Source organism: Ahaetulla prasina, chromosome 1 (assembly GCF_028640845.1).
Source record: "Ahaetulla prasina isolate Xishuangbanna chromosome 1, ASM2864084v1, whole genome shotgun sequence".
Classification (NCBI taxonomy): Eukaryota; Metazoa; Chordata; class Lepidosauria; order Squamata; family Colubridae; genus Ahaetulla; species Ahaetulla prasina.
This window is the reverse complement of record NC_080539.1, coordinates 346,394,062-346,414,541: the sequence shown is the minus strand read 5'-3', so window position 1 is coordinate 346,414,541 and position 20,480 is coordinate 346,394,062. Positions and strand designations below refer to the sequence as shown.

Genomic DNA, 20,480 nt, shown 5'->3' with positions numbered 1-20,480 from the left:
CTCATATTCAGACCTGTCTAGTGGTGATAAGAGCGGCGAAGCGTGAGTATTTCTCCGCTCTTATTGCGTCGGCAGATAACCGCCCAGCAGCCTTGTTTAGGGAGACCCGCTCCCTTCTTACTCAGGGAGCTAGGGAAGATCCCTTGCAAGGTTGTGCAGAGGATTTTGGACAATATCTGCCAGACAATGTCGGCTGGCGACCCCCAGGGGGAGGGCCTTCTCTGTGGGGGCACCAACTCTCTGGAATGAGCTACCACCAGGTATTCGCCAACTCCCTGATCTCCGAACCTTTCGACGCGAGCTGAAAACATTTCTGTTTCATCACGCAGGACTAGCCTAATGGTTTTAAATGGGGTTTTTATTGGTTTTAAATGGTCCAGCCAACTTTGAATTTTTGCTTTTAAATTGGTTTTAACTTTTATATTGATTGCTTTATTTTGGCTGTAAACCGCCCTGAGTCCTTCGGGAGAAGGGTGGTATAGAAATTTAAATAAATAAATAAGGGTGGTATAGAAATTTAAATAAATAATAAATAAATAAATAAATAAATAAATAAATAAATAAATAAATAAATAAATAAATAAATAAATAAATAAATAAATAAATAAATAAATAAATAAATAAATAAATAAATAAATAAATAAATAAATAAATAAGACTACCCTTGAAGAATAACAGTTCTTGAAGCCCCTAAGGTAACCCATGTTACCCTGTTGTTCCATGAGCTGGTTGTCAGTTTGCTTCCGGGTCCAATTCAAGGTGTTGGTTATCATCTTTAAGGCTCTTCATAGCATGGATCCAGGGTACCAGGTTAGATGGGTTAGCTATATTGGCAGTAGGGGCATGCTGCAGGCTCCATCGGTCAAGGAATTCCAGCTGGTGGAGTCCAGGGGAAGAGCCTTTTCAGATGTGGCTCCTGCTCTTTGGAACATTATGTCCTTCATGGAGAAATCTGCACCCACTCTATTCACCTTCCGAAAAGGCCTGAAGACCCGGTTCTACCAACTGCCCTGGGACCCCAATGGGGATGCGTCATTCTGGAGGTAGTTAATGGAGGGGATCAGACCCCCACCTCCTCCCCCCCGCCACCCCTCCTATGCATTGTATTGTGTTCCTTCCCTTCCCTTAAAGCTAGATAATGTTATTTATTGTTTTAATTTTTAACATTTCTATTTGTTCTTCTGTAAGCTTCCTAGCTTCACCTCCAGGATAGATGGGTGGTATATATATTTAAATTAATAAATTTACTGGTCATTCTTGGACAAGAAAGCTGACATAGGTGAAGCAAAGCTGATATCAGGTATGATCAGGCAGGAAGGTGAACTAACCCATCAATTAGCAAAGAGCAAGTAGAAATGTCATTTTGATCAAAAGTTAAGTTATTCTAATTCTGAAGAGCCAGTTCAGATTGGGAAACCTTATACAGTGAGTTGAAGTCCAATTATTTTTTTTTGTCATCCAGTCTTGATGGTTGACAAGTGGGAGGTCTTTCTGGCCATTTCTGGACCCAGTGGTGCCAAACAGCTTGAACAAAAGACCAGCAGCTCCCTCTTCTGGTGAGGTAGCACACTGAGTGAGGTAGATGGGCCTGAGCACCCAGTTTTGTGTTGGAGATTTGTGCTGCAGCTGAATTGATCCCCCCCCCCCTGCTCCCCCGGCACTAGACATTTGACTAGTTATTGTGCTCTGTGGTTTTGAATGCATGAATACACACCTATCTCATTGATTTTTGCGTTTCTTTCAGATATAAAAGTGGTATTAAAAACAATGTGCTTTGTGCTGTATCTTAACATCTTAAAGGCAGGCCAGCATGTAAAAGAATGAGCGCGAGATGGACAAAAGTACACTTGTCTATCTCCTTTTTCTTTTCTCCTTCAGATTGTGAAGACCTAAGATAGGTTTATTTGGAAATGTATGTTGTGCTCACATAAGAAAGACTTTTCTAAGTTGTCTGCATAACAATCATCTGTACTAATGCTAATCTGATAAATAGAGTAACAAACGGGCCCTCACGGTCATGATATTCTCTCCCAGGTTGGCAGATGGGTATTCTGGGAATTGCAGTCCTAGCCTAACTGGAGATGCTAAGTTGTGAATAGGTGCCACATGGGTGTTCAAAGCTAGTTATGTTAATTGCCACTGAGGACATTCCATAAATGCTGTTCCCTGATAACAAGTTAATTGATAGTATTCGTTCATTCACTCCTACATTCTATTTTGTGCCTTATTTTTCCATTTCTAGGTAACTCATAACTCATAAACAAAACACAATATTGCTCACCAGTTATAGGAAGTTATTATATTAGTAGTATTTTTATTTGGTTTTATGCATGTATCTGAGAGCAGCACAAGTTCTACTCTTTTTTTCCCCTTCCACAAAAATCTTACCCTGTGAGTTTTCATGACTGAAGATGGACTAGAATCACATGAGAGAGGTGGTTATTATGATGAAAGTTGATACAACCCATAGAATCTAGCGGACAATTGCTTTTCTATATTTTTCACATGTTGGATTATTTTGTTTACGAAGTAATGAAATAGAGTAAACTTTATTCATTCCATTCCATTCCATTCTTCTTTTGATTTTTGAGTTTTTTGGTAGAATTCACATGAAGTTCTGGCATACTTATGCAAAAATCCAAAATGAAACAAACACCTTTTCACTGGACTTTAACAATTTCTGCCTTTTTTATTCTAAACTTTGATTATCAGAAGTGGCTGCCTTATTTTCTGACCCCAGGATCAGTTCTAGACACGGCTATACCACAACTATTTTCTGCATTCTTTCTAGTTTCCCAATATTCTTATGAAAATTGAGCAGTGTTTAGAACTTTACCAAGAATTCCAAGTATGGATGAGCCAAACATTAGTAATGTGGCATTATATAAGAAGTATAACGGGAGAAAAATTACAATCAAATCTAGACTTTGACATCCGTATTGTTGAAGAATTAATGCATTTCCAGAAACTTGCTTCTTTTCCTGTACAGTTGAATTAACACGAGAATGCTTGCATTTTGCATTTTTCGCACTTAGTATAAACCTGTGACTATCTTTTCAGCAGTGACTAGAATAAGTAGGCTTTTGGTTGATGGAATTATGGAACAACTGAGGATAAAACAAAATTTAAGTAAAAGTGTGTGAATATAGAAGGTGATGATTTTATCACTAATTTTTAGAAGAAGCTTATTCCAAAATTTCTAATAGTAACTATTATTTTAAAGATAGGAATATTTTAGAAAACATTATTCTTGGAACAAAAGCAATGCTTTTAATGTTTACTGATATATAGCTTTCCTCCTCTTCCCTTCCTTTCCCTTCCCTTTTCCATTGTTTTTTTAATCAATGTTGACCCAGTATTCAACCTCACCAACAATGTGGATGTAGAAAGCACAAGAAAGAAAATGGAAATATACCAGAAAGAAAACAAAGAAGTTATTCATAAAAATAAGATTAAATTGGTAAGTTGTGTAGGGCTTACTTGCGTCATTTCCCCCCTGAATTAATTGAAACAAAGTAATTAATAGCAAGATATTTAAATGCATCTGTTCCATCTGCTTGTGCTCATCTGTTTTTTTAAGTTCCTTTATCTGGTGACTTTAGGGTATAGGATATAGATATCTGCATTTCAATAAACCTCCAGGGAAAATAGACTGAGGTGTTCATGACATATAGAGAAAGACATAAGTATATTTGGTTTCTCTTCCCAGCTTTGCTTAGAATTCTTGAAACGTGGATGTAATCTAATCCTTAATTGAACAAGTAAAGGAGGTGCAGATCATTTGGACGTATTTCTGTTGTTAGTTTTGAATGTTTGAGAATGAGATTTAGTCTTTAGACTGGTACCTTTATCTTGTTAGTCTGAAAAGGAAGACTCACGAAATAACTTATTGGAATGAAGGATTATACCCTATCTTTTATTCTTTAAATGCTATTTTGTTATGGGAAAGGATGATATCAGCTTCCATCTATGTCAAAATAGAAAAAAACTATAATATCCTTGATGTCCATTGTCGACTTTTCCTAAGTATAGGTACTAGCTGCTTTTTCGGGTTTTCTGTTGCCCTAGTCTTGTACCTTCAACAAGTTTCAGAAGTATTAATTATTATGGTTCTGCTTAGTCTCGAGAACAAGAGGAGCTGGAAGAGGCACTGGAGGTTGAACGGCAGGAGAATGAACAGAGGCGGCTTCTTATACAAAAAGAGGAACAAATGCAACAGATGTTGAAGAGGAAGAATAAACAGGAACTTCTGGATAAGTTGGTAAGTAAAAAGAGACAGGTTTAATAAGCAACTACTTATTACTGACTTCTGAAACGGACTGATTATGTTACTCTTTTGTATGGTTTATTCTTTTCTTCCTGCCACCAAAAAATAATGCTAAAGGATTAACCCAGTTTCCTTTATTATTCTTGTGCTGTTTGCAATCATTGCAGCTCTTTGCTTATGAAATTTAAGAAACACCTGTGATCTTTTATTTCTTAGACAATCCTATGGAACAGATTAACAGATTAACAAAAACTGAGATTTTAGGACTTTATAGGGAGTTGAATACTAGTATTTTTACTCTATACTGGTTGAATGAGCTAGAGTAGAATATTGGATTTCTTCTGAGAACTGGTGCTCCTTTTCTCTTTTCTCTCTCTTCATAAGCAGTTGTCAATTCATGAGAGAGGGGGAGGGGGAGAGAGAGAGAGGGAGGGGGAGAGGGAAGGAAGGAGGGGGGAAAAGAGAGAATATATTATGGATATATTTTAAACCTAGATTGAAAGGTGGGAGAATAAGGCAGAAGCCAACTGCATCTACGAAACCTATTCCCGGAAGCCTAAGCTATCACCCTTATCTCAAAATTGGCAGGGTTGGTAGGTAATCTGGCAGCAGAGAGCATCCTTGGAAAGACAACTCACCAGCCAGTTAGCATGGAAAAATACATTGAGGGGAGCCAAGTAGTTTGCTGATTGCTTCTTTTGTTAGCTATGGCAGGGAGGAGGAGGACAAAGAGGACGAGAAGTTGGAGTTGTTTGGCTTCAAAGTTGATGAACATGTATCTAGAGCTGAATTCTTATAAATAGCAGTTTCAAAGCTATAAGGGGAAATGCTTCTCTTTAACTTAAGCAAGGCTGTTGGAAGTAAGGAAGGGGAAATTGCATGCTGGGTCTAGCCTTTATCCTGTAGTATATTTTTGAAAGCTATGGATGATTTTTTTTACAATTTAAAAGAACTAAATGAGGATATATTTCTTCTAAACCTTATTTCCCTTCCCTCTTCAGTCCTTCTTTATATTAAATATTTCCAAATCAGCTTCAACTTGAAAGAATGTGAAAAAGCAAACAAAAATAGGCTATTCCAACATCTAACATCTCAAGTAGTTATACACAAAACAACAAATGCTCTTGAATTTTTGCTTGCAGAATAGAGAAAATAGAATCAAACTGTATGTATGAAGGCTGACGAAAATGGCAGTCATGTTTTGCTTTTCCTTTCTTTGATATAATATCTAGGAGAATCTATCATTGACTAGCATTATGATGTTTTCTATTTCTATCTAATGCCCACTCCACATTATCTGCTGAAATCATCAAGTCACAAGTAAATTCCATTAGCTTTTGTAGGAGAGCTAGATACACAACAGTCATTTTGAACTGAGACGAAGTGTTCCAAGAAATGTTTAGTAACTGATAATATAAAAAGGGGGAATAGTACAATTGTTATAATGGATGAGGATTGTTCATTTGCACTGTGCAATCTGCAACTACCTCTTAGTTTGACCTACTTACACTACAATATACAGAAAAACTCATTAAGCCATGCTCTAGAGATGGCTGTCCAACCTCCTTTTAAAAACCTCTAGGGAAAGAAGTCACAATCTTCATAGGTAGTCTGTTCCATTGCTGTATAGATCTTACAATCAAGATTTTTTTCTTTATATTTGAACAAATTTGTAGTACCTGTAACTTATGGCTAGTAATTCTTTTTCCATGGTCATGAAAATAGTTCGTGGCCATCTTTTCTGTGGTACTCTTTGATGTATCTGAATATATCTTGTCTTACTCTTTTCTCCATACTGAACAAACCACGTTCCATCAACCTGTCTTCATGGAACATGTTCTTAAATGCCTCTATCAATTTTGTTGACCTCCTCTGAGTTGGTTCTAATCTGTCAATGTTCTTTTGTAAATGTAGTAACTACAGCTGTAAACAGTATTCCAAGTATGTCTCATCAGTGTAGAGCCAAGGGAATAAGGATTTATTTACCATATTTTTTGGAGTATAAGACGCACTTTCCCACCCCAAAAAAATGGGTGGAAATGTCTGTGCGTCTTATACAATGAATGTTGCTGAAGCCCCGCCCACCTGCCAGCCTCTACACTTCGGCTGCATGCGGAGGCCGAAAATGCGATGCATGGAGGGCAATAATGCAACATGCAGAGGTGGTGAAGGGCTGTGGCAATCCCTGCAGCCTGGAACAGCTGATTGGCGGTATTCTGGGAGGCCAATCCAACTGCCAATCAATTGCTCGTGCTGTATAAGGCTGCGATAACATGCTGAAGCTGACCAGGCTGTTTGCCGTTTGCTGCAAGGACATTAGCCAGATGAATACCGATGGATGCTTGTTGGCAGAGGCAGATTTTTTTCTTGTTTTCCTTCCCAACAACTAATGTGCGTCTTATACTCCGGAGCGTCTTATACTATGAAAAATACGGTATTTAATTAACTTGTAGGTGCATAATCATCAGTGACTCCAGGTGGCATGCAATAGCATTTAAAACATCACCAAATGGGGTTGGGCAAACCTCCCAATTTTGTGTTATCTGTAAATTTGATAAGCAGGTATCAATTACATTTCCCAAAAATGTTGAATAATATGACTCCAAGATAGATGCCTATGGGATCATAATTACTAGCTTGAAGTAGAGCAATTAATCCTGATTCTCATAGTTAGTCAGTTAACTGTTGTCTCATTAGTGTTGTACCATCTAAACCAGGCCTGTCAAACTGGCGGCCCCTGGCTCTGCAAAGGCAAAAAAGTCACAAAATGTCACAATATGTCACATGACACGATCCAGCATGACACCCTTAATCTAAACCATATTTTAACAACTTGTCACTGAAAATATTAAGTGGAACCTTTCCTTTAGTTTGCTGCAATTTAGGTAGCTTATATCCACAGCATTCCTCTTGTCCACCAAAATATTTACTTTGTTAAAGGAGACAATAAGCTTTATTTAATATGACTTCTTCTTCTTATTATTATTTTTACAAAATCTTTCTGACTCTTAGAAATTGTAGCATTATCTTCATGATGGTTTTAAATGACCTATTTTATTACTGGTTCTAACACCTTTTAAGGTACTGATGTTAGGTTTAGTGGGATTCTCTATTTTCCCCTGTCTTGAAAAGGAGGGGATGCATTTGTTCTTTTTTCATTCTTTGACACCTCCCCAATTCCACAGTTCTCCTCAAAGTTAAACAGCAAAGGACCTGACAATGTTTAACCACCTTTCAGTATTCTAGGGTACATTTCATAAGGTCCAAGGAGTTGATTCCTATTGCATTTACCATATTTTACATTTCTTTTAATGTATTTTCATTTCCTTATAAGTATACTCATTGTCACAGTAATTCATGCCTTTTTTCACATTAATTCCTCATAACAAATGATATATCACCCACTATGTTTCTACCAGTAATTGTGCGAATTTAAAATGTCTTCAACCATTTCCCGATCTTTGCACATGTGCAAATGTAGCTGCCATATTGTTATTAATAGGTTTGATTAAGCATCTTTTTTTTTGATGAAACTAGTCAATGACTTTGTTTTCGTGAAATGACCGGCTAAGTCATTTATTAACAATATTTATTGCAAATATCTCAGGTGCGGTGTAGCAAAGTCATACACAAAAAAGAATAAAAATACAGCATCTACTTATTTAAATCTTCAGTAAGTAGTGCACCGGGAGGCTGCTCTTTCGGTTATCGATGCTCCTGCACGTGTAAAGACCATCTGGCTGGCGTTCCGGAACCTGGAAGAGTGACGGCTCACGTGCCCAGAGAGATGGTTCTGCATGCCACTTCTGGCATGCGTGCCATAGGTTCACCATCACTGTCTTACACTATAATTAGTATAGCACAGTCTCTTACCATGTTGGCCCTCCTAAAGGAGGGTCCCTCCTCCCAGCTAAGTGGAATAATACTGAACAAGATAATACCTTTTGCTCTCATGTGGCAAGGGAAGAACATATAGAGGAAGCATTCCTGAATGTAGATGTACCTTACATATAATTGGACTATGAAGGTCAATTCAAAATAGCTTTATCACTAACAGTTTACTTTTTAGAATGACTTAAGGGAGGAAAAGGGAGAGAAAGCTTATAGTGAGTCACCAAAATGTTTCCAACTCAAATTTAAATGTTCTTTTAATTTAGATAAGCTGAACATTGTTTTCTTATAAAGCAATTGGTTTTACTGGAAATCCATTTTGCCAAATGCCTTGCAAAAAAGAACAGTTATAAATAATCTTTAGAATGTGACCAAAATAGGTAATTGAAAGACATCTGGGTACACATCGTTACTAAACATATCTAAATACATTGTTAATGACTGAAAGGTAAAGTGAAGGGCAGGAGAAAAAAAAAAGGGTCTTGTTTGTGTTATTTTTCTTCCCCTAAGGAAATTACTCTCAATCTTTTTTGTTTAAGGCTCACTTCAAAAGTTAATTATTGTGAAGAATAGTATTTTGAAGAATACTCCTGATTCTAAAATATGCTTAAATATTCTAAAATAGTTGTATTAGTATTAAGGATTTTCAATATTCTCCTCAAGACTCTCATTCAATAACAGTTCTCAGAAATTGCTTGGACAGTCCCTGCAGTTTTCTGGACAAGGTTTTTCAGAAGTGGTTTGCCATTGCCTCCTTCCTAGGGCTAAGATAAAGTGACTGGCCAAGGTCATCCAGCTGGCTTTGTGCCCAAGGAACGACTATAATTTATGTTCTCTTGGTTCCTAATCTGGATGTCTTAACCCAGTGATGGTGAACCTTTTCGGCACCAAGTGCCCAAACTGGAACATGCACGCATTCGTGCATGCCGGAGTGCCGGAAACCCGAATACCGGCTGGCCAGTGTGCATGCATGCACCGGAAACCAGAAGAGCAGCTGGCGATGGCGTGTGTGCCCACAGAGAGGGCTCTGCATGCCACCTCTGGCATGCATGCCATAGATTTGCCATCATGGCCTTAATCACTACACCAAACTGCCTCCTAATGTATAGATATACATATTTTGGTGCTCTTTTGCTGTTAAAGTAGAACCACCCATTACACAAGCACACGTTTTATGCCATAACTGACCTATTTGCTGTCTTTGCTATGTGATAAGGGGATCATTTATGCATTTCAAAAGTCATAATAAGCCAACAATTTTCCATTATATGAATAGGAAATTATATCTCTTCTGTCATCTCTCAGGAATTACAGCAAGTAGATCAACCAATCCTTTCACATTATAAAACGTGTGATATGCACTGCACAGTTTGTGAAACAAATAGAATACCAAATGGAAACATTTTGAAAAAATGTTTCATTTGAAATAGCGGTAAACCTCTGTTCATGTTATGCTAAATATTTTATGATAAGTGGATTCAGGTTCCAATTCTGTTTCAGTAAGCTGGAATCTGTATTCAGTTGCTCCAATTTCTTAAGGAAAAGAGAATCTGAAACTGTAAAAGTACAATTAAAGTGGAAATATGGAATGTTAGAAGCCTGAACATTGGAAAGCTCAAAATAGTGAAAGGAATTTGACTGCCCATTGCCATCTTAAATAACAGTTCAGTGAAATGGATGGAATTGGACACTATTACTAAGAAAACAAACATTTTACTATTAAGGAACAAAAAATAAAGAAGGAACTACGGTGCTTTCATAGTTAGGAAGGATATAGCAACAGCAATACTTAGCTACAGTGCATTAATACTCTCTGGATTTTGTAGGCACCCCTTTAATATACAATTTATGTTCCATTCATTGATGCAGAATAAGAGGATGACAAGTTTTATGGCCATGTTTAATCTGAAATTGATGCAATATGCAAGCAGGATGTGCTACTTGTGGTTGAAACAAGATTAGCAAAATTGGAGAGATTTTTTGTAAGAACAAAGTAATAGTGTTGTATGATTTAAGAAATAGAAATAAAGCATGAGAATGGCTTAGTAGTTTCTGCCAATCCAGTGATTTTTTTTCATTGCTAACACAATCTTCAGATAACCAAAATGCCACCTATATAAATAGACATCACCAGGTGGAGTACACAGAAATCAAATTGACTATATTATTTACACAAGGAGGTGGAAGAGCTCAGTTATAACAGCAAGATGTGCCCAGAGGCCGACTGCAGAACAGATCATAAGCTATTCATAGGCAAGTTCTAAGTTAAGCTAAAGTGAAAGAAGAAAATCAACTACTTTCCATGATACAATTTTGAGCTTATGTCCACCATTTTCAAAGAAAACTTCAGGATACATTTTGAAGTATTGAAACTAATTCATAGGAAACCAGAGGAAACACTGAAAGAAATTTTATTTGCTTTTTGCTAGCCTGGTTGATATTATTATGCTGTCCTAAATTTATCCGTTTGAATAAATGGGCACACTGTTTTGTATTAAAGAGATTGTCTTGCTTTTTATGCCGATAAATTATTAAAGAAGAAAATGACTCTGTAATAAAGAACAAATCTCATTATGTGAGAGGGCTGAGAATAACTTTCAAATAGCCTCAGATAAAATCCGGTGAAGAACTAGTTTGAAACTGGATGCAAGTTTTGGATCCAGCTTAGATGACTTTTCCTGCTGCCGCATTTTAGAATTGTTAATTCTAATTATTATGACTTTGAAAGTGATATTAATTACATGATTATGTAATTATTAGAATAATGTTCATATTTTAATATATTTGTCTTTCTGGTTATTACATTTTATTACATTTTTGTTAATGCAGAATCTATAAAAATATATCTTTGTAAGGTTTTTTTTAAATTTATGAGTCTAATGTAACTTTCTTCTATTAGTAAAAATGGCCATTTTCTGGTAAACTGGGAGTATTGAACGCTGTTCTTCTGGAAATGGCCAGAGAAAGCCATTTTTGAGAAAGATGCAATTTGTTATTCTAGGAATGCATGACAGTAATGGTGGATGGTTTATGGCTTTTAAATATTTTACTCTGTTTTAAATTTTGATTGTAGGAAAGTTCTCATCTGCCAGCATCTTTGTTATTAGCCCAGCATAAAGATCGGTCTACACAGCTAGAAATGCAACTAGAGATTCCCAAACCTATCAAACCAGTGGCATTTTCAACAGGCATCAAAATGGTAAGATATAAACAACTTTCTGTGTGTATAAGAGAGAATTATTTTTTCCTTTTCACTTCTAACCTTTCCAGTCTGAGTTTGGAACAATAAATTAAATTCTAGATTCACTGTAGCACTTAAGTTCTGATTAACTGATTAAAAGGTAGGGTAAAGAAAACAGAATTATATATTAATTGATTACAAAACCAATTGTTACATTTTCAGTTCATGAATGTACAGTAGATTATATCACACATAAGAAAGCATAGCCCATTGGCAGGGGATGTAATGTTTCTAATTGTATATTGGCAATCTTTCTCGATTTCAACACCACACAAATGAATGCAATATATTATGCTGGATATGGATGATTGTTTGCTCCAGATATGTTCTGCATTAGGGCTTGGCATATTTTGAAAATGATTAGAAGAATTATTTTGGATCTTGTGCAAACGTGTGCGTATAACACTTCTCTACTATTTGTTGAAGAAAGTTTTTTAGGATTTGGCATGAAGTTAAAAAAAGACTTTCAGCTTTAAGAATCACATTAATTTTGATGAGTCAACAACCTTAAAGCAGTTGCAATTGAAAAGACAGAAAAAAACTTGGGCTTGCATAACATCTGAAGTGTTATTTTGGAATCATTTTCGAAGGATTGACAGTCCTATTCTTTAGGAAATATGGATGATAATAGTATGAAATAGCTCTAAAAGAGTCTCTCCAAAGTTCATTTAGATTTGGTATACATTTTATTTTCTCATAAAAATGACAGTTCCTTGGCAGATTGTATGTACTCTTTTCTTATGAACAATCAGCATTCATTCTTGACTGGGTTTGGACATAACATTAATCTTTGGTATAACTAGCTTCTATTGTCAATTAATCTTGATTATATGGATATGCAGACATATGTTTAATCTTGACAGTGGTTTAGGGCATTTCTCCAACCTAGTGATCTCCAGTTGCATTGGATTGCAACTCTTTGCTGCTAAATAGTTATAGTTCTTATGCTTGAGAAAGGCTGATTTAAAGAGGAAGGCCATATTGAGTTTTTCTCCTAAGGCAGAAATAGGCAATTTAGTGCTGTCCATGTATTTTGAACTTCAGGTCCTACCAGCCTCAGTTATCTTGGCCTAAACAAAATTTAACCCTGCCCTAAACTATTGTAAAGACAAACCAGAAATTGGATATATTGGATAGGATATATCAAAGCACAAGTAGTTAAAAATGGAAGTAAAAGTAACATTGGTGCACTTATATCATAAAATATGTTGGTAAATGGTTTTTTATATACAAAGAATCACTGAACATTCTGGAGGAATGGGGTAGATTCTTGCTAGCAGGAATATTTGTTTTGAAAAGTTTCTTTAAAGTCAGAACTTTTATTTGGTACTATTTCTTTCTCTTGAAGTATGACAACCGTGCAGCTTTCTCAGTTTTATTTTGCGGAGGTTGTCATAAAAGTCAACTTCTATCTGCCTTAGGGGTGGGACTGCCATTACATGGCTGCAACTGCCATCCTGACTCTGTTAGTGTCCCTTGACATCTTTAAACTGAGTACTGTTTTAAATGTATTTTTTTCATATTTACATTTCTTTTTTGTTACTTATTAGAACTTGTTGTAAAGGCAGTCGACACAATTAGCTTATTTTAGCTTTCATAGCAATAGCACTTACACTTATATACCGCTTCACAGTGCTTTACAGCCCTCTCTAAGCTGTTTACAGTGTCAGCATATTGTCCCCAACAACCTGAGTCCTCATTTTACCGACCTTGGAAGGACGGAAGTCTTGAGCCTGGTGAGATTTGAACTGCCAAACTGCTGGCAGCTGGTAGTCAGCAGAAGTAGCCTGCAGTACTGTATTTTAACCACTGCGTCACCACAGCTCATTATTTTAGCTTTCATCCTTTCCATTTCTGAGGGCAGCAGTACTGAGCCTCAGAAAGTGGGAGCTCCCTAAGCAGGGGCATTCCCCAGTTTCCCCACATGTCATTCCTTAACTCCTTACGCTAGATATAGTAATATTCCCTATACTATTATTATTATTTTTTTAAATTGGTGATGCGTTTACTACAGGTATAGTTGTAAAAAAATCCTTATTTCTTTCTTGCAGCATGTTCTTCTGTCATCATATCTTTCCTTCTTGGAGTCACTGGTCATCTTGCGGAGAATATATTGATGGCCACTTTAGCCGTGTGGCTGCCACGAGCTTGGCCAATACCCACCCATACCACTGCCACTCCACTATCCAACCAGCTGCCTCCCTCCTGTTGTTAGGTCTGAGGAGGGGCTGAGATTTCTGTTGTTCTGCCAATCTGGACCCCTTGCCATTCTTCAGTGAAGGGGTGGGGATCGTGGTGAAATGGCTACTAGGGAACCTGACTGCAGTGGGTCTGATATTTCTCTTCTCCCATCTTATTTGCTGCCTCTTATTTTTGTTGAAGAAAATAATGCAAGGGAGAGATGGATATTTAAAATTTCATTTTGTGGAAACCAATTTCTGTAGTAATCTAGCTGGGTGTCGGGGGGAAGGGAGGCAAATGTGAGGTTGCATTGTGCCCACAAATTTCTTACATAATTCCTATTCTTTCTCCATATTTTAGTAAGAAAGAACGCTTGAAACCACTCTTTTGCTGATCTATAAAAAAATGCTATTAGCCCTAGAACCATGAGCTATTTATCTTTTAGTTAGACAAATGAAGTGAAATCCTCAGCTGAAACCAAGGTTCTGATTTTGTATCAAATCACAAGTAACTGTAAATATATGAAACTGCATTTATATACATACATTTTTTGTTTTTGACTTTCTTTATTGTTTGCATTTCTCTCTCTTGTCATTTCCCTGTTCTTTAACTTTGAACAGAAAAAGTCTTGAGGGTAGATTAGAGCTTTCTTGCTTCCTTAGGTTCCCAAATGAGTACATATGACTCAGTTTTCATAATCAGACTATTGCTCTGTCTGACCACTGGCTCATTTAGCCCCATATTATGCACTCTGATTGGCTGATATTAGTTTTCTTTCACCCTGAACAGAAGCCTTGCCAATTCCAATACTTGGGTTTCCTTTAATTGGAATTGCAAGACTTGAATCTGGGTTCCTGTGAATGTAAAATATTTGTTCAGCACTGACCTATGACCCTACCTTGAAAACTGATGCCACATTGTCTAGGATAAGGATGAAAAACTGAATCCAGCAAAATGACTGGATGCTTCCCAAGTTTACATCTGGAGTACAGGTGAACTCAATCTGGAAGAGAGTCCACTCAATCAGAGTTCTTGTTTTGTGTCATTTCTTTCTGACTTGCTTCCTCTGGCTTGCAACCAGTGTTCTTGTTCTGTCCTGTGCACATCTCGATCAAGGGGAAATACGTAAATATGAATGCCTTGTAGGCTATATCCATACTCTTGACTGGAATTTTTCAATCCCTGATCTAAGGATTGTTTTATTTATTATATTATATATTAATATGGTAATATATTATTTATATAACTACCACATTATGAACCACAGCCCTAGAAAATAAAACATAAAACATAAAAAATGCAGACAACCTTTTGATGGGAGAGGGTTGAGCAGATACCCTCAGGGAGAGATGGTTCCACAAATGTTGTTTATGATATTATCTTTGTTTTAAGGTCTTCATAGTTCCTTCTGATGGTGAAGGTGTCAGGCTGCCTCTGATTATATCTAGGAAAGAATACATCTTGACTTCATTTGCAAATAAAGAAAAGTACTTTTACTAGATACATCTTGACTGCAGCAGTATAAAGTTGGATCTGAGACAAAATATGGCTAACATTCCATATCCCCCCATTTGTCCCTCCTCTTCTCAGGAGGTCAGGCTGGTCTGGTCCAATGCCAGCTCCTTCTCGGCCCCCGTGGTAATCTTCTTCCGCCGGTCTCTAGCTGTTAATCATCTCAGGAATGCAGTCTCTGTTGAAAAAGCCTGCGCTCTACCATTCAGCCGTTAATCACCCCTCCCCTTCTGTTATGTCAGATGACACTCTTAAAGGGCCCTCTTCCCTTACTCTGTATAGGGCAGTGATGCATCTTACATCCTTAAACTATTTTACATTACAGAAAGAACCCAATACATTCTAACTACTGAATATAAATTGTACAAAAAATATGTGAGGATTGGAGTGGAGGCTGACATTCGGCCCTCCTGCAACAAGGACATTAGTCCTAGAAAAGAAAAGAGAAAAGTTAGGGTTTGTCAGGATATTTTTTATAGAATTGTGCTATCTTTTCTGAAGCACGAACATCTTCCTTGTTCACCCATTCAGCTTGGAACAAAGGGAAGTGCTTCCAAGCAAGAAGATATTGAATTCTATTTCTATGTTTCCTTGAATCTAAGATTTCTTGTACTTCAAAATGTTGTTCGCCCTCTATGGGAATTGGTATAGGAGGGGGTGTATGGTTCGCACGGAAAGTAGACGTGTGTTCTGGTTTCAGTAAGCTCACATGGAAAATGGAGTGAATTCTTCTAAGTGTTTTTGGTAAATCAAGCTGTACAGTCACGGGGTTGATGATTTTCACTATGGGGAAAGGTCCCACATACTTAGGTCCCAGTTTTTTAGATTTTTGAGTGGTTTGTAAATATTTGGTGGAGAGATAAACTCCAACTTGGTACTTGTTTTCAGGGGATCTTTTTTTATCTGCTTGTTTTTTATGTGCACGGTGGGCATCATCAATTGCCTTTCGGGTCATTTTCCATGTGCTCTGTATTTGATCTATCCATTCAGACAACGATAAAACTGTGGTTTTTTCCTTTGGGAGTTCCGAGATGGGAACAAAGTCTTGGCCTGAAGCTACTTTAAAAGGTGTAAATCCTGTGCTACTATGAATTGAGTTATTGTAGGCTACTTCTGCAAAAGGGAGTAGGTCCGCCCAATTGTCTTGTTGATAGTTAATGTAACAACGTAAATATTGTTCTAGTACCGAGTTCGAGCGTTCACAACTTCCATTAGTCTGGGGATGATGGGAGGAGCTTAACCCTTGGGCGGAGCCAATCAGTCGCAAAAACTCTTTCCAAAACTGAGAAGTGAACTGAACTCCTCGATCTGAGATGATGCATTCAGGAACCCCGTGGAGTCTATAAATATGTTGCACAAACAACTTTGCCAGAGTCTTTGAAGAAGGTATTTTGGAACATGGAATAAAATGGACTTGTTTGGAGAACAGGTCTGTGACTACCCAGATTACAGTATTGCCTGTGCTTTCGGGTAGTTCCACTATGAAATCCATGGATATTTCTTTCCATGGAGCTCCTGGCCGGGCTACTGTTTGTAGTAATCCAGGAGGTTTTCCTGGAGGCCTTTTAGATGATGCGCAAACAGGGCAACTTGCTATATACGATTGAATGTCCTTTTTAAGACTTGGCCACCAAAATTGTCTTTTAAGAAGGTGCAAGGTTTTCACAAACCCAAAATGTCCTGCCATTTTAGCATCATGGCATCGTTGTAGGATGGTTTCTCTGAGTGAGAGAGGAACATATAGTTTTGCTCCAATCCAAGCTAGTCCATCACGGAGCGTGCATTCGTTTGAATGAGCCAAAAACCACTCATCTGAGTTCAAAGCTTCCTTAAATAACTTAGTTAATTCATCTGGTAGTGAAGTCTCGGTTTTGGTATGGCTTCGGGTTATAGCCGGAGCTGCTAATTGCTGAATGGGAAGTTTGGGCGTACCACCTCGGAGCGTGTACCATTGTATTGGGGCAGACGTGAAAGAGCATCTGCCAAAAAGTTCTTTCCTCCAGGAATGTAATGTAAAGTGAAATCAAAACGGTTAAAATATTGAGCCCAGCGGGCTTGTTTAGGCGAAAGTTTTCTAGGAGTTTTTAGCGCTTCCAGGTTTTTATGATCATTCCAAACTTCAAAAGGATGATTGGAACCTTCTAGGAATTGTCTCCAATTGCGAAGAGCCCAATGAACTGCAAATGCTTCTTTCTCCCAAATAGCCCACCTTCTTTCAGTTTCAGTCAATTTCTGAGAAGTGAAAGCACAAGGTTGTAGTTTACCATCGGCATTGTTCTGGAGCAAAACAGCTCCAACCGCTACGTCACTAGCATCTGCTTGTACAACAAAAGGAACATCCATGTCAGGGTGTTTCAAAATAGGTTCAGCAGCAAACAGTCGTTTCAACTTTTCAAACGCTGCTTGACATTCCATTGACCATTTGAGAGGTAATGATGGTTTGGGTTTTGTATCTCCTTTAGTTTTTAAGAGGTTGGTGATTGGCAAAGCAATTTGAGCAAAGGAGGGGATGAATTGACGATAAAAATTCGCAAATCCCAAGAAACTTTGCAGCTGTTTGCGTGTGCGTGGGGGGCCCATTCCAAGACAGCCTTCACTTTCTCTGGGTCCATTTCCAATCCATCCGCCGGTATGCGGTACCCTAAGTAGTCTATTCTTGTTTGATGGAAATCACATTTGGATAGTTTGCAATAAAGTTCTGCGGACAATAACTTTTTGAGAACTGCTCTTATTAGTTTAATATGTTCTTCCATTGTTTCTGTATAGATAAGTATATCGTCAAGGTAAACAAGAACCCCTTTAAACAAATGTTGATGGAGTATTTCATTTATTAGTTGCATGAAAACTGCGGGCGCTCCCTGCAGTCCAAACGGCAGTACTCGAAACTGAAAGCATCCCAGGGAGCAGTTGAAAGCGGTTTTCCATTCATCCCCTTCCTTTATACGGACTCTGTAGTAAGCCTCTCGCAGGTCTAGTTTGGTGAAAAACTTTCCTTTCGCTAGATGCGCTAACATGTCTTTCATGAGCAGCATGGGGTATACGTTTTCGGCGCATATCGCGTTAAGATTTCTGTTGTGTCTTGCCCGCCCTCAGAGCAGCCGGGGCCTTCTTATCTGCTCCCGAACACGGAGGAATGTATGCCTCCCGGCCCCAGTCCTGGCTCCATGCCCAGACAAACTGCAGAAGAAGGAGCACCTCCCGGCCCCAGCCCTGACTCCATGCCCAGGCAAACGGAGCAGCTAGACCCCTCCCCCTCCTCCACAGCATGTGAGCCTGAGGAGGGTTTATTACCAACAGCTGATTGGAGTGACCCTCGCATCAGAAGATTGGATAGGCGGAGGCAACAGAAGGAAGGGAGGGGCAGGCCTTAATGAGTGCTGAGTCATGGAGCCACACCCCATGGCCTATATAAAGGATCTGCTTTCTGGCAGTCTCTGAGTCAGGCAAAAGTCGAACTTATCTTGCTGAAGTCACTTACTGGTCTCCTGCCTGCTCTGAGGACTTTGCTAGGACTTTGGGCAGAGCTGCAGAGGCCAGCCTGATTCGGATTTCCCTGACCCGGCCGTCAGCGGAGGAGTGGGACACGACAATTTCTATAGTCAACTATAAGATGAAAAGAGCCATCTTTCTTTTCTCGGAACATCACTGGTGCGGCCACACGAGGCCTAGCCGGTTGGATAAACCCCTGCTCTAAGTTTTTGTTATCTAGACCCGTTCCAGTCTGGCTTTCGACCCGGATATAGCATGGAGACGGCTTTGGTCGCATTGGTTGATGATCTCTGGAGGGCCAGGGATAGGGGTTATTCTCTGCCCTGGTCCTATTAGACCTCTCAGCGGCTTTTGATACCATCGACCATGGTATCCTGCTGCACCGATTGGAGGGATTGGGAGTGGGAGGCACCGTTTATCGGTGGTTCCCCTCCTATCTCTCCGATTGGTCACAGATGGTGTTGGCAGGGGGGCAGAGGTCGGCCCCGAGGCACCTCACTTATGGGGTGCCACAGGGGTCGATTCTCTCGCCCCTCCTGTTCAACATCTATATGAAGCCGCTGGGTGAGATCATCAGTGGCTTTGGGGTGAGGTATCATCTGTATGCTGATGATACTCAGCTGTACTTTTCCACCCCGGGCCACCCCAACGAAGCTGTTGAAGTGCTGTCCCGGTGTTTGGAAGCCGTACGGGTCTGGATGGAGAGAAACAGGCTCAAGCTCAATCCCTCCAAGACGGAGTGGCTGTGGATGCTGGCACCCCGGTACAGTCAGCTGCAACCGCAGCTGACTGTTGGGGGCGAGTTATTGGCCCTGATGGAAAGGGTGCGCAACTTGGGCGTTCTCCTGGATGCACGGCTGTCTTTTGAAGATCATTTGACGGCCGTCTCCAAGAGAGCTTTTTACCAGGTTCGCCTGGTCCGCCAGTTGCGCCCCTTCCTAGACCGGGATGCCTTATGCACGGTCACTCATGCACTCATGACATCTCGCTTGGATTACTGCAACGCTCTCTACATGGGGCTCCCCTTGAAGGGCATCCAGAGGCTGCAGTTGGTTCAGAATGCAGCTGCGCGGGTGATAGAGGGAGCCCCTCGTGGCTCCCATGTTACATCTATCCTGCGCAGACTGCACTGGCTACCTGTGGCCTTCCGGGTGCGCTTCAAGGTTTTGGTCACTATCTTTAAAGCGCTCCATGGCATAGGGCCGGGTTACTTACGGGACCGCCTACTGCCACCGATTGCCTCCCACCGACCTGTTCGCTCTCACAGAGAGGGACTCCTTAGGGTGCCGTCCGCCAGGCAGTGCCGACTGGCGACACCCAGAGGAAGGGCTTTCTCTGTGGGGGCTCCCACCCTCTGGAACGAGCTTCCCCCAGGGCTGCGCCAACTTCCCGACCTCCGAACCTTCCGCCGCGAGCTTAAGACACATCTATTTATTTGCGCAGGGCTAGCCTAGGGTTTTTAGTTTTAAATTTAGTTTTAATGGGGTTTTATACTATTTTAGTGATATTTTAATTTCGGCCTAACTAATAAGTTTTTTAATTGTTGTTTTTATTTGTATTATTCTTATGTTTTATTTGGCTGTTCACCGCCCTGAGTCTTTCGGGAGATAGGGCGGTATAAAAATTCGAATAAATAAATAAATAAATAAATAAATAGTTTATAAATTTACGTAGCTCCCCCAATTCTTTTGGGTCATGGGATAAGCTTTTGGTTTTGGAAGCTTTACCCCTGGAAGTATGTCTATTGCGCAGTCAGTAGGCCTATGGGGAGGTAGAACATCTGATGCTTTCTCGCTAAAGACTTCTCGCAAGTCCCAGTATTCCTTAGGTATCCTCTCCTCCCCTTCTATCCGTTCTGTCATTGCCCCCATCAAGTCATGGGGCACGGCCACGGTAGAT

At 39.4% G+C, this 20,480-nt stretch overlaps 1 protein-coding gene across 1 annotated transcript in view; it reads left to right on the top strand.

Moving 5' to 3' along the window:
• Positions 1–20,480, top strand: part of MNAT1 (MNAT1 component of CDK activating kinase) — a 113,840-nt gene that overhangs the window by 48,115 nt on the left and 45,245 nt on the right. Inside the window, exons 4-6 of the mRNA XM_058162932.1 lie at positions 3,357–3,460; positions 4,121–4,261; positions 11,232–11,357. Coding sequence (XP_058018915.1) covers positions 3,357–3,460; positions 4,121–4,261; positions 11,232–11,357 — 371 coding nt within the window. The remainder of the gene's footprint in view (positions 1–3,356; positions 3,461–4,120; positions 4,262–11,231; positions 11,358–20,480) is intronic.